Raw genomic sequence first — 13,312 nt, forward strand, 5'->3', positions numbered from 1 at the left:
CTTTATTATACAGTTTCATTGAAGATTTTAAGTGTCAAAGCGACCCTAGAAACTTAATTCTTATCTTTTAAGATATTGCAGTCATAACCCTAAAACTGTTGCTTCTTTAAGCTTATCTCTAGGTGCTATAGACTTCTGTTGGATTTATATGGGTTATATTAGGTTAGAGGATTTATGTAAGGTATGTTCTAAAGGAACATTTTTTTTTCTGTGGATTGTGCATGCAGGAATGTAAGAGGGGTATGTTGCTTCTGTGAGTGTTGTGTGTATATGATTTGAGTTGGATGTAGAATCTGTTGTGACAGGTTTTGGATTTCTCTGACTTTGAATTTAAAATGATCATTTACTGGTTATATTATTTCACTACCACCGAGTTTTTAATGTGATTCCTACAAAAAGAGAAGTTTTAATATTGATCATGAGATTTTTAATTTATAACATACTTTTTTTAAAGTTTATTAGTTTTTATCCTAGATAAAAGTTTTAAAGTTTTTATCATAGATAATAGTTCTGATGCTTTGAATCTCACACATATTTACTGATAATAGGCACTTTAGAAGAGAGACTTCAAATTTATGAAGACATTAGTAAGCAGCACCCCAGAGCAATTTCACCTAGAAGATTACCTTTGAATCTTGCCCCAGGTAATATTAGGATATCTTTTGTAACACTAATCATTACTTGTTCAAATTACTCAACGCCAATCACATTTTAAAAACTTGTTTCTGGAAGAGAGCACACCAGTCTTAGGGGTGGGAGTCATCAGTTATTAATTTGTTATATATATGTTGTTAAGAGTATTTATGTTGGTTTAGCTTTATGTTGATTTTAAGTGTCAGAAGTTATCTATATAAAATGGTTTTTCTTATGTGACTTTAAAAACTAAAAACCATATTTAGAAGGTAAATTAAATTCCATAGAACTGATGAAAAATTATATGTGAGGTATTGTGATTTAAGTGGTAAAAGTTTTGAAGTTCTAGATTTTCTTTTTTAGGACATAAATTCAGAGAGTTGTGAATTCTTTGTTCCTGCCACAGTGTTTAAGAATGTCATCAATCCTGTGCAGGGCCCTCTCCTCAGAGTTGACCACATTCCTGAATTTAGCTTTTTATCATTTTTGTAGAACCATGTATTTTGTATCCCTAGAAATAAAAACAGAAAACCCCATTTTGTACTTTAGGTAATTTGGAGCACTGTGGTATATACTCTTATGATTTGTTTTTATTGAACAATAGTGTATTCATGACCTAGATCTAAATTGTAGTGTGTAGCTGAATTCATTTGCTATTGAGCTTATAAGAGGTAGAGAGTATATTAGCTCTTGAGATAGTTAATGACTTCATTGATGATTTTATGTGCCTTTTTCTTTTTTTGCTCCAGCTTCCTTTTAAAATTATTGCTAACACAGCATAAATCAAAATCACATTATTTACAGTTTAACACAATACAACATACAGATCTCATTGAACACATCTGTATTCCAGAAAAAAAATTTTTTTTGAAATATTTCCCTCTAGAAGTTGCTTTAGATTATTTCCATCTTTTTTTTTTTTTTTTGACGCTTTTTTTTCCAATTAATTTTTTTATTTTAATTGGAAGCTAATTACAGTGTTGTGGTGGTTTTTGCCCTACATTGACATGAGTCAGCCATGGGTACACATGTGTCCCCCCATCTTGAACTTACCTGCCTTCCCAGCCCATCCCTCTGGGTTGTCCCACAGCACCAGCTTTGAGTGTCCTGCTTTATGCATTGAACTTGCCCTAGTCGTCTGTTTGACATATGGTAATATACATGTTTCAATGCTGTTCTCACAAACCATCCCGCCCTTGCCTTTTCCCACATAGTCCAAAAGTCTGTTCTTTACATCTGTGTCTCTTTTGCTGTCTTGCATATAGTTTTTTAAAAAACTTTTGCTGTCTTGCATATGTTTTTTAAAAAACCAAAACTAACCATCACAAATTTAATGTGTTCTTTGGTAATGCAGGCTGTATACATCTGATTTGTCTACACAGTTCTTTAAAGGTGCCAATAAAATAGAAATCCATCCAGTTCTCCTTGCCTGCTTTAAAAACACATAAATCTAAGTTTTAAGTACGAGGAGAGGGTTCATTTCTTACCTCTGTATATAGAGCTGAGTACATATCATATAATAGATGCATGTATGACTGGTTGACTAATACTTGGTTACCAATTTTAATAGAAATACCAACACTGTGCAGGATTTGAGGACCTGAGAGTTTTAGAAGGTATCATGTGCCTTTTTCTGAAAGTCATCTTTTTTTTTTAGTTGCAAGTGCTTTAGATAATGAATTATTTATTGAGACTTCTGGCTTGTCTTTTGAAACAAGTCAGACCTTAGAAAGCTAATGTGACTTAAAAATCTCTATCCTAAGCATAGGTGAGGAGGGAAAGTGTTTTCTTTTTTGTGTGTGATTTGTTTTTTTTTAATTTATTTTTAACTTTTTTACATTAGGGAATGTATTTTCTTAGGCATTTTCTCATTTACAATGGAAATGTTTGTTTAAATAATTGTGTTGTTTTCCTTTTATCAAAAAGTTAATGGAAATTAAGAGCTTTTTAGTAGACTGACTTTAAAAATATATGCAATACCTCTTAGAAATGTATTGGATTAGACAGTAGATACAAGTTTATTTAAAAATAAAGAGTGCCTCTCAGTTACATAAATGATGAATAGTATTTCTCTGATTCTGTTTTGTTTTGACTTTGTGAACTAGGCAAATTTGCTAATGTTTTCAAGGGAACATTAAGTCCAAGTGGATATTAATAGGCTTGGTGGGGAGAGTGCCAATGTACTGAGATATTTTTCAGTCAGGTGAATTTGGGAAACTTGGTTAAATGTAGCAGTCAGGTTTCTGCAGGATTTCCTGGAACTTCCAGTAGATACATTGTGAGTTTCCAAGGTGGAATGTACTGAGCTTGGAGGAGCATTTCCCTAGTAAAAAAGTGTTTTCTGGAAAATGCTTGGACTCACATTTCTGTATCTTCTTTAAAAAAAAAAAAAAAACAGTAAAGCAACTTGTCGAAATGTAGCTCACATACCATAAAATTCACTTTTTAAAGTGTGCAGCTCAGTGTTTTAGTATCCCCAGGGAGTTGCACACCCATCATTACTCTCTGGTTTCAGGAAATGGTCATCACTCCAATAAGAAAACTCATACCCATTAGCAGTCACTCCCAGCTCTCGCCCCTGCACCAGGCAGCCGCGGTCTAACTTTCTGTGCCTGTGGACTTGCCTGTTTCGGACATTTTGTGTAATTGGAGTCATACCGTGGGTGGCCTTTTGTGTATAGGGTAGGAAATAGATTTTTACTGAAAGATAGCCTGGAGCCAGCTTTGACTGTAAAATGTGATCTAGGTTAAAATGGAATGATTCTGGACCCTTTAGGATGTTCTGTGTTTGAAATGCTAAAGGGGTCTTTTTACAAGCACGGCCTTAGTTGAGGGCTCTTGAGGGCTTGGGCTTCAGGGTCAGCAACCATCATGTGAGGTTCTAACATAAACATGTGTTTACAAAGCTCTGGGGACCATATATAAAATTATGCAGCTACTTAATTGAACCTGTGCAACAGGTGACTACTTCATGAAGTTTTTTTGCCTGCTTAGAAATATTTTTATGTGTCATAAGAAAGGTATCTCAGCATCACCAAAGGCTACTAGTAAGATGTTTTCCTAGAAATGTGATGGGACTTGAAGATACAAGTTTTGAAAAAGGCTTTCTGGTTTTTAAGTAAAAAGATTTATTACCAACAGATTAGTGAACACAGCCAAAGTCCTGAGGAGATTCTCCAACAGCCTGAAAAGTGTTATGAAAACAGAGCTTTTCAAAATACCTAGTTTAATTCATCGTGATGTATTAGTCTTCACTGGCCAAGGAGGGAGAAAGAGGGAAGGAGATGATCCAGAGTATTAAACAGAGAATGCTCATCACATTTTGCTCCTATTTTATTTTTGTTTCATTGGATTAGTTTTGTTTTTTATTGAGATATAATTGACATATTGTATGTTAAGGTGTATGAGGTATTGATATAATATACATTTATATATTCCAATATTACCACTGTAGTGTTAGCTGATACCTCCATTAGGTCACATGATTATCGTTTCTGTTTTGTAGTGAGAACATGCACCATTATTTAGAATAAATTTCCAGGTTATCAGATACTGTCTGATCTTGCTTTTGTTCACTATTTTAGTGGTGGTTTTGGGGAATATCAATTTTTATGTGAATCTGCTACATCTAATGAAGAATTAGCATAGCGTCTCTGAAGATAGAAAACTTGTTTTACAAGCTGCAGTTCTAAATAGGCACATAATAATTGATAGTTTTTTTTTTCCGCCTCTAAAGGAAAGCCTATGGGAGTCCTAGTAATTAGGAAGAAGGGAAGTTATTTTTGTGAATAAGTTTGTGAATAAGTTTTTCTTAATATAAAAAAATACATTTATGAGATGGGTAAATAGTAATTTGGGGATATAGTGTGTGACTGGGCAGTTGAGTAGCAGTATAGGCTTCTGGTTTAAACACCGTGTTCATATAGTTCCCAATAAAAGGGTCAAAACGGGCTTCAACTGAAAGGCCTTCTGCATGTCTCTGTCTTCTGGCCACCAGGGTTGCTTCCCCAGAGACAGCCATTATGACTAGTAGATGGTGTACTCGTCCAGAAATAAATTGTGCGTATGCAAGCAAAAGTATGTGTGTGAGGGCTTATGTGTAATTTTCCTTTTTCCTCTCCCTTTTGTACAAAAGGAGCATAGGTTGTTCTGTACCTGGTTTTCCTTTTCACTGGACTCTGTCTGGAGTTCAGTCCTGTATCAGTACAGAAGACCTTTTGCACAGTTGGAATAACAATTTAATGGGAGAAGAGGTTTTAGTGGGTACTTGAGAAAGGAATGCCTTGTTTTTTAAATGAGATCTTGCTAGTATCCTCTGAATAGGTTGAGATTTGAAGAGTTTTTAGAGTAGCCTCTGACATGAAGATAAAATGCCTATTGTCTCAGTCGATAATAGTGCATGTGGAAACACTTCTGACTTTAGAAATTCAACAGCTGTTAAATGTCAATGCGTGTGATGATAGACAGCATTTATTGAGTGGTTACTGTGTGCTTACACTCTATACTTTTCATCTCATGTGAGCCTTGAAAGAGTACTCTTGAGGCTGGTGATGGTATCCTCATCTTTGAGTGGATAATGTCACACAGGAAGTAAGCAATAGGGTCTCTGACCGCCTAGCACAATATTGTTAACCTTTGTTTTATATCAGAGCAAGTGCTGGAAAGATTTGATTTCTAAAACTAGTTTTTATTTTTGAGGAAATAATCATGTATATCCAACCCAAAGTGATATTTTCTGTAGTTTTGGCATACTTTGTATATAATCTTTTGAAAATCCCAGGTTATCAGTTCCGTTCAGTCGCTCAGTTGTGTCTGACTCTTTGCGACCCCATGGACTGCAGCACCCCAGGCTTCCCTGTCCATCACCAGCTCTCGGAGCTTGCTCAAACTCATGTCTATCGAGTCGGTGATTCCATCCAGCCATGTCATCCTCTGTCATCCCTTTCTCCTCCTGCCTTCAATCTTTCCCAGCATCAGGGTCTTTTCCAAGGAGTCGGTTCTTCGCATCAGGTGGCCAAAGTATTAGAGTTTCAGCTTCAGCATCAATCCTTCCAAGGAATATTCAGGACTGATCTCCTTTAGGATGAACGGGTTGGATCTCCTTGCAGTCCATGGGATTCTGAAGAGTCTTCTCCAGCACCACAGTTCGAAAGCATCAATTCTTCAGCACTCAGCTTTCTTTATAGTCCAGCTCTCACATCCGTACATGACTACTGGAAAAACCATAGTTTTGACTAGACGGACCTTTGTTGGCAAAGTAATGTCTCTGCTTTTTAATATGCTGTCTAGGTTGGTCATAGCTTTTCTGTGAGCAAGTGTCATGGCTGCAGTCACCATCTGCAGTGATTTTGGAGCCCAAAAAAAAAGGCTGTCACTGTTTCCATTGTTTGCCCATCTATTTGCCATGAAGTGATGGGACCAGATGCCATGATCTTCGTTTTCTGAATGTTGAGTTTTAAGCCAACTTTTTCACTCTCTTCTTTGACTTCCATCAAGAGCTCTTTAGTTCCTCTTCACTTTCTGCCATAAGGGTGGTGTCATCTGCATATCTGAGGTTATTGTTATTTCTCCCGGCAATCTTGATTCCAGCATGTGCTTCATCCAGCCCAGCACTTCAAGGTTATCAAGACTGCACAGGGTTATGAAGATTGCACAAAATTTTACTCTGGGTTAAATATATATCATTACTTCCTTAAAATCAAAAATAGTTTCAGAGATAAATCTTTCCAGTACTTCCTCTGTTACAAAGATTAGAGATCATCTGACAACAGCCTTTATAAGTAACAAATCTTGAACCTGTTTTTATGTTAGATAAATTTGTAATCCAATAAAATTTGAATTTCTCTTAATTTTTATGACATCTGTAATATGTTGAGTATGCATGTTTAGTTCAACAATGTTAGTCACAGCAGATAAAAACCACTTGGGTTGTTGAGTATTTTGGTAAAATGTCATGATTTCATAAAGAAGCATTAGGAAAATTCATTTCAGTAGTCTTACATTAGCTTAAACCATTCATGACCTATATATTTTTTTCTTTTGCATGGCCAGATCCATGCTCTTACAATTGTTAACCCTTACTGTCAAAAAGTTAGAGCCTTCATATTTAAAATTAATTTTGTTTTTCAGTTCTTTCTGCTTTTAAAAAGTGATACTGAAACTTTTTGGTAAGGGTTTAGCAATAATAGGAGATGTATTTACTTAATGTTACAAATGGGGTATTTATTTAATTCTAATGTTAGCATGCCCCAGGACACTGATGTCTTATGTTTGTTATTTTACTTAATTATCCATCTCGCCCACTAGAATGTTAATAAGTTCTATGAGGGCAGAATTAAAAAAAATTTTTTTGTTTTAATCACAGCTATATCTTGGATACTTGAAACAGTGCCTGGCACATAGTAGGTGCTTGATAGATGATTGTGGGACGAATGATGGAGTAAAGCATTAGTTGATCTGGAAGACATTTGTAAATATGTTAGTGTTTAAGAAGGTATTTTGACTACTACTTGCATACGGTGCTGGTCACAGTAGAACCCTTTTCTAAAGTTTGCAGAGTGCCTTCTGAGATGTCAGATAGTAGGGTTGAGCCTGTGCTGGTCAGTGAGATTAGGCAAGGTAGACTCCAGTACTCTTGCCTGGCAAATCCCATGGACGGAGGAGCCTGGTAGGCTACAGTCCATGGGGTCGATAGGAGTCAGACACGACTGAGCGACTTCACTTTCACTTTTCACTTTCATGCATTGGAGGAAGAAATGGCAACCCACTCCAGTGTTCTTGCCTGGAGAGTCATAGGGATGGGGAGCCTGGTGGGATGCCGTCTCTGGGGTCACACAGAGTCGGACACGACGGAAGGGAGTTAGCAGCAGCAGCAGACTGCATAGTAGGTTACTCTTCTTCAAAACTGCCTAGTTATTTTGCTTGCTGGTCTTTTGAGATGTTACTTGAAGATATTTTGAACCTATATCTAGGGGAAATAAACGTGCCAACTGAGATATTTGGTGTTACACTCTTTGGCAGTAACAAACAAGCAATGCTAACTTTTTGGGTTTAAACGTTGGATAGGGGAATTGTTGTTGCTGAAGAAGTTTTATTTTTATTTATAAAATAACTTTGAGAGCTGTTTCCATCAATTGAAGTTTAACAAAGTACACTTTTATTCCTAGGTGAAAAATTTAGAGAACTAATGGATAAGTTCCTGAGGGTTAACTTCAGTAAAGGCTGCCCGCCCTTGTTTACTACTTTGAAATCTCTGTATTACAATACAGAAAAGGTAAAATTTGGTCTTTATTCAGTTTTGCTGTAGTCTTTTTACTCACTTTATTATAGAAAGAGATTTTCTCTATTCAAGTAATGGTGTGCACCTTAGCTTAATAATAGATGAACTGAAATTATATGCATGTACTATAAGTAGTGTCAAAGGAAATGTCAGTCTGAAATTTACTGAGTAAGGGGCTTATAAGAACACTAAAAGGTTATTGTTTTTAATGGGTATACTTTTCTAGTGGAATTTTATTAATAAATTTGACATATTGTCACCAAAGGTCTATATTTAACTGTTTCACGATTAGTTATCTATTACTTAATAGTGTGATTGTGGATTTTTAAATTTGTATGCTTGCTTTTAAAGTTAGAGCATGGGTAATTGTTAGTGGAACAATAAAATCTAGGCACTATTTTAACTAACAGGCTACATTTTAATAAAGATAGGTTTAGCTGGTTTTCCCATGAAGAGTCATCCTTCTGCTTTTTAAAATTAGGAAATAGATGTGGTTTTATATTAGAAAGATAATTAGAAAATTAGAAGTTAATAGAAAATAAGTTATACTTCTATTTCCAAGTGTTGCTTCTTATTAAGATCTAAAACTCTTGTGTAAACAGTTTTTGAAAGTTGAATGGATAAGGAAGAGACTTTATTAGAAGAGCTAAATATTTTTAGTTAAACCTCATCACTTTACTTAGCTTTGACCGGTAATTATTTGCAACTTAGCATAATTATGAATAATAAGTTATTCAGAAAGGTCAGTGGTAGGTATACCGATTGACCCTTTCTTCCTTTGGCAGCAGGTTCATAAACTAAAAGGCACGACTCATAATATCTAGAGGGGAGTGGCTGAGGCTGGCTTGCAGAACTTCTGCACTCTCTTCCTGCCGCTGTGCACCCAGTCTCCTTGTCAGCTGGTCACATCTCCACTTCTAGAAAGATACCTATAGTGCCTGATCAGTAAGAAAGTATCATTTGCATTAAAAAAAAAAAACAAAACCAAAAGACCTTATAGTTCTTTTAATGTCTGTAGTATACTTTATTTGATTGTTATGGTATTGCTGTCGATTTTTCTTCTGTTGTCTTATTTTTTTTGAGTGAGTGATGTGTATGAAAACATGAAGCAGTGCCTAACAGTGGTTTCTGTAGGTTATTTAAATTAGCATTTGCCAAAGTGCTTCTTTTACTCATTTTGGCAAGGTTGACAAAGAAGAAAGAAGAGATGAAGTGTCGGCACTGTTAGTAATAAAGCGCATGTGTGTAACTGTCTTACAGCGAGTACTGAATACAGCAGTCCTTTCAGAATCTGTTCCTCTTAAAGCTGTCAGTGAGCTTTCCCTGGCTTTCTCAGTTTTCATAAGAGGCATAGACTTAAAACAAAAATCCCTTCAGTACTGATCCCAAATTACCATCATAAAGGTATTAAGCATTTGTTGATACTTTATAAATATTAGAAATTGCATTTTTAAAGAAGGCATTGAGGATGCATTGACCTGTACAGGAACCTGTGACATATATCTTTAGTGTTAATTTTTAAGCACACAGCAGGAATGTTTACCATATGTTTTTGATGTTTGAATTACAATGCAGAAATTTGAGTTTAAGTTGTCAGAACTTAGTATATTTTTTTAAAAAGTGTACAAGTATGGGAAATTCTTCTCAAATCATTTTGGCTGCATATATTTGTGATTACTCAAAGGGACATTTTTAAAATTTGCATATTTCTAATCAGCAGTGAGTCCTGATTTTTAGCAAGGGCTGCATTTTTTTTATTTAATAAACTTTTTTTAAAAAGTACTTATTTTTGACTGTGCTGAGTCTTCCTTGCTGCATGGGCTTTTCTCTCACTGTAGGGGGTCGGGGGCTGCTCTCCCTTGCAGTGCTCAGACTCTTCATTGTTGTGGCTTCTTTTGCTGCGGAGCGCAGGCCCTGGGGTGCTCGGGCTTAATGGTTGTGGCTCCCAGGCACAGGCTCAGTAGTCGTCAGTAGTCGTGGCTGTGGGCTTAGTTGCTCCCAGGCCTGTGGGATCTCCCAGATCAGGGATCAAATCTGTGTCCCCTGCATTGGCAGGTGGATTCTTTACCTCTGAGCCACCAGGGAAGCCCCTCCAGGGATGCAGGACTCTTTTTAACTCTTGAAGGATTTCAAAGAGGTTAAGGATGATGAACAATTACAAGTGTTTTAATTTGTAAAATTCCAAGACTAAAAAAATAATCCACGACGGGTACCATGGAAATAAAAGATGAGCCTTTGAAGTTAGCTTAGGATATAATACAGTTGTAGAAAAGTGTTTTAAAAATGTCTCCAGCATTTTAAACTGTGAATGCACAATTTAAGAGCAATTTTCATGTAATTCCTTTCCAAATTTTTTTCCCTGTGAATTTATTTGTGATGTATATATGTAGCTATAGTAATTTTGACCATAAAAGTTTTGTTTTTCCACCTAGCAATTTCACAGGGACTTCATGTTGTATTGTGTAGTCTTTGATTTCTTCTTTTTCATAACAGCATAGTCTTTTATTAAAAGCATACCTCTAGTTATTGAACTTTGCTGTTAAAAAAAAAAGTCTTTGTACGCATAGTTTTTACTTAGGATGTTTCCCCCCATAAATTCTCAGAATAAGTTAATGGGTAAAAGGTATGAACACTCTGTTACTCTTGGTAAACACTGATGTACTGATTTCTATAAGGCTGTAAACATCAGTTTGTATTGCTAGTAGCAAAGGTGTGTGAAAGGTTCACTATGTCCTCACCAGCATTAGGCAGTGTTAAATATTTTCTTGGGTTTGCTTTTCTCAGGAGGTTTTTTTCTTTTAAATATAAAGAAGCTAAAATTTAATGTAACCAGATTTGTTGATCTTTATTTCTATCGTAGAACTTCACCTGTTGTTTTAAAAAAAGTTTGGAAAGTCCCCTTCGTCTCGAGCACTGCTTCACAAAGTGGGACGGGAGGGAATTAGGCCACCAGGGGGCATTTTGCGGTGTCTGGAGGCTTGATTGTCACTGTGGTGGCGGTGTGCTGCTTGATACTTCTGCAGTTCAGAGGACAGCCCCTATAAGAAAGAACTGCATTATCAGCAATTGGGCTAGATAACCCTTTGTTATTAGGGGCTGTCCAGTGTATGATAGGGTGTTTAACAGTGTCCTCGGAGAAGGCAATGGCACCCCACTCCAGTACTCTTGCCTGGAGAATCCCAGGGACGGGGGAGCCTGGCAGGCTGCAGTCCATGGGGTCGCTAAGGGTTGGACACGACTGAGCGACTTCACTTTCACTTTTCACTTTCATGCATTGGAGAAGGAAATGGCAACCCACTCCAGTGTTCTTGCCTGGAGAATCCCAGGGACGGGGGAGCCTGGTGGGCTGCCCTCTATGGGGTTGCACAGGGTCGGACACAACTGAGCGACTCAGCAGCAGCAGCAGTGTCCTTGGCCTCTGCTGCTCGGATGTCAGTAGCTTACCCCCCTTAACAGCTTTATTGAGATACAGTTCTCATACCATAAAATTGATGTATTTGAAGCTTACAGATTCACTGATTTTTAGTATATTCAGAGTTTTCTAACCATCAACATGATTTTAGAAACCTCCCATTCATATTTGCCCACTCCCACTCTCCCAGTCAGGCAACCACTAGTTTACTTTCTGTTCATGGATTTGCCTATTCTGAATATTTCATACAAACAGAATCAAACTATAGGTGGTTTTTTCTCTCTCTAGTGTCTTACACTTAGCATTAAATATTTTCATCCCGGTGGTAACATGAGCACTTCTCCTCTTACGTCTAAATAATGTCCCATTGTATGGCTGTAGAGCATTTTATCTATCACTTGATGGACATTTTGGTTGTTTGTATCTTTTGATTAGTACCCATATTGCTGTGAACATTTGTGTAAAGTTTTTTGCATGTACACGTTTTCATTTCTCTTGGGTGTATATACTCCAGGAGTGGAATGGCTAAGTCAAATGCTAACTGCATGTTTAAACTTTTTGAAAACTGTCAGGTTCTTTTCCAGTGTGCTGCTACCATTTTACATTCCCACAAGTAGTCTATTAGGATTCTGATTTCTACACATCCTCACCAGCGATCCACCTCTTACTGTATGATGTTTGATTCTAACCTACATCCTAGTGGGTGTGAAGTGGTTTGCATTTCCCTGATGACTGATGATTTTAAGCATTTTTTCAAGTGCTTGTTGGCCATTTGTATATCTTCCTTGGAGAAATGTCAATTCAGGTTCTTTGCCCAGTTTTTAATTGGGTTATTTATTTTTTATTATTAATTTTAAGTTTTTAAATATATACTAGAAACAAGTTTCTTATCTGACATATGATATTTGAAATAATATAAATATTTGAAAATATTTTCTACTCTTCTGTGGATTGTCTTTTTCCTTTCTTGAAAGTGTCTTGATAAACCCCATTTTATCTTTTTTCCCTTGTGTTGCTTGTGCTTTTGTGTTGTATATTAAGAAACCGTGTCCAAATACGGGGTCGTGAAGATGTATACATGTTTACTCCTGAGTTTGTACCTTTGGTTCTTATGTTAAAGTGTGATGCATTCTGTGTTCATTTTTGTGAGGTGGGAGTCCAGCCTCATTCCTTTGCATTGTCTGTCCACTTTCCTACCACCATTTACTTTTTTTTCCCCTGAAAGGCTACATAGCCGTGTTGAAAATGAGTAGACCGTGGATATGAGGGTTCGTCTCTGGGCTCTCTGTGTGTCCACCTTAGGCTGTATCATACTGTCTTGCTTACTACAGCTCTCGGGTAGTTTTTTAAATTAGGAAGTGTGAATATTCCTTGTTCTTTTTTTTAAATCTTCTTTTGGCCATTAAGGGTTTATTTTCATTTGAATTTTAGGATCAGTTTTTCAGCTTCTACAGAGGCCAGCTGGGATTTTATAGGGATTGCTTTGAATCTGTAGATCACTTTGGGAATTTCCGTTATGGGAACTCCCATTTTCATCTTAACACAAGTGTTTCCATCTGTGAACATTGGTAGTCTTTCCATTTATTTAGAGTGTCCTTAATTTCTTTGAACAGTGTTTTGTAGTTTTCAGTGTACCTCTTATACATCTTTCGTTAATTCATTCCTAAGTATTTTACTTTTTTATGCTATGCTGGGTAGAATTATTTTCTCTTTATAAGTTTCAGGTGCACATGTTGAAACTTACAGAGCCAGTTATAATTTGATGTCCGTGTACATTGTAATCTGTTCACTACCGCAAGCCTAGTTACCACCCGTCAGCATACAGCTGAGCCCCTTCACTCATTTCACACTCACCCCAACTCCCTTCCCTCACTAGTCTGTTACCTGTATCTATCAGTTTTTGTTTTATTTTGTTCTTTTTTAAAAGTCTGTGTGTGAGTGAAATCATGTGACATTCGTCTCTCTTTGACTTATTTCACTTAGCATAA

The 13,312-nt window shown here is 36.6% G+C and overlaps 1 protein-coding gene across 14 annotated transcripts in view; it reads left to right on the plus strand.

The window, feature by feature from the left end:
• The window catches only part of NAA16 (N-alpha-acetyltransferase 16, NatA auxiliary subunit), a 64,488-nt gene that overhangs the window by 21,852 nt on the left and 29,324 nt on the right, over nucleotides 1–13,312 (plus strand). For 10 of the 14 annotated variants that reach the window (XR_011569670.1, XR_011569669.1, XR_011569668.1 and 7 more), the window contains 2 exons: nucleotides 549–644; nucleotides 7,800–7,906. Coding sequence is in view for 11 of the 14 variants with exons in the window: in XM_070800004.1 (XP_070656105.1) it covers nucleotides 549–644; nucleotides 7,800–7,906 (203 nt within the window). In the remaining 3 variants the exon portion in view is untranslated. The remainder of the gene's footprint in view (nucleotides 1–548; nucleotides 645–7,799; nucleotides 7,907–13,312) is intronic. The other 4 variants (XM_070800007.1, XM_070800006.1, XM_070799998.1 and 1 more) reach the window with 2 other exon arrangements.

The sequence above is a fragment of the Bos indicus genome, chromosome 12, assembly GCF_029378745.1.
Source record: "Bos indicus isolate NIAB-ARS_2022 breed Sahiwal x Tharparkar chromosome 12, NIAB-ARS_B.indTharparkar_mat_pri_1.0, whole genome shotgun sequence".
NCBI lineage: Eukaryota > Metazoa > Chordata > Mammalia > Artiodactyla > Bovidae > Bos > Bos indicus.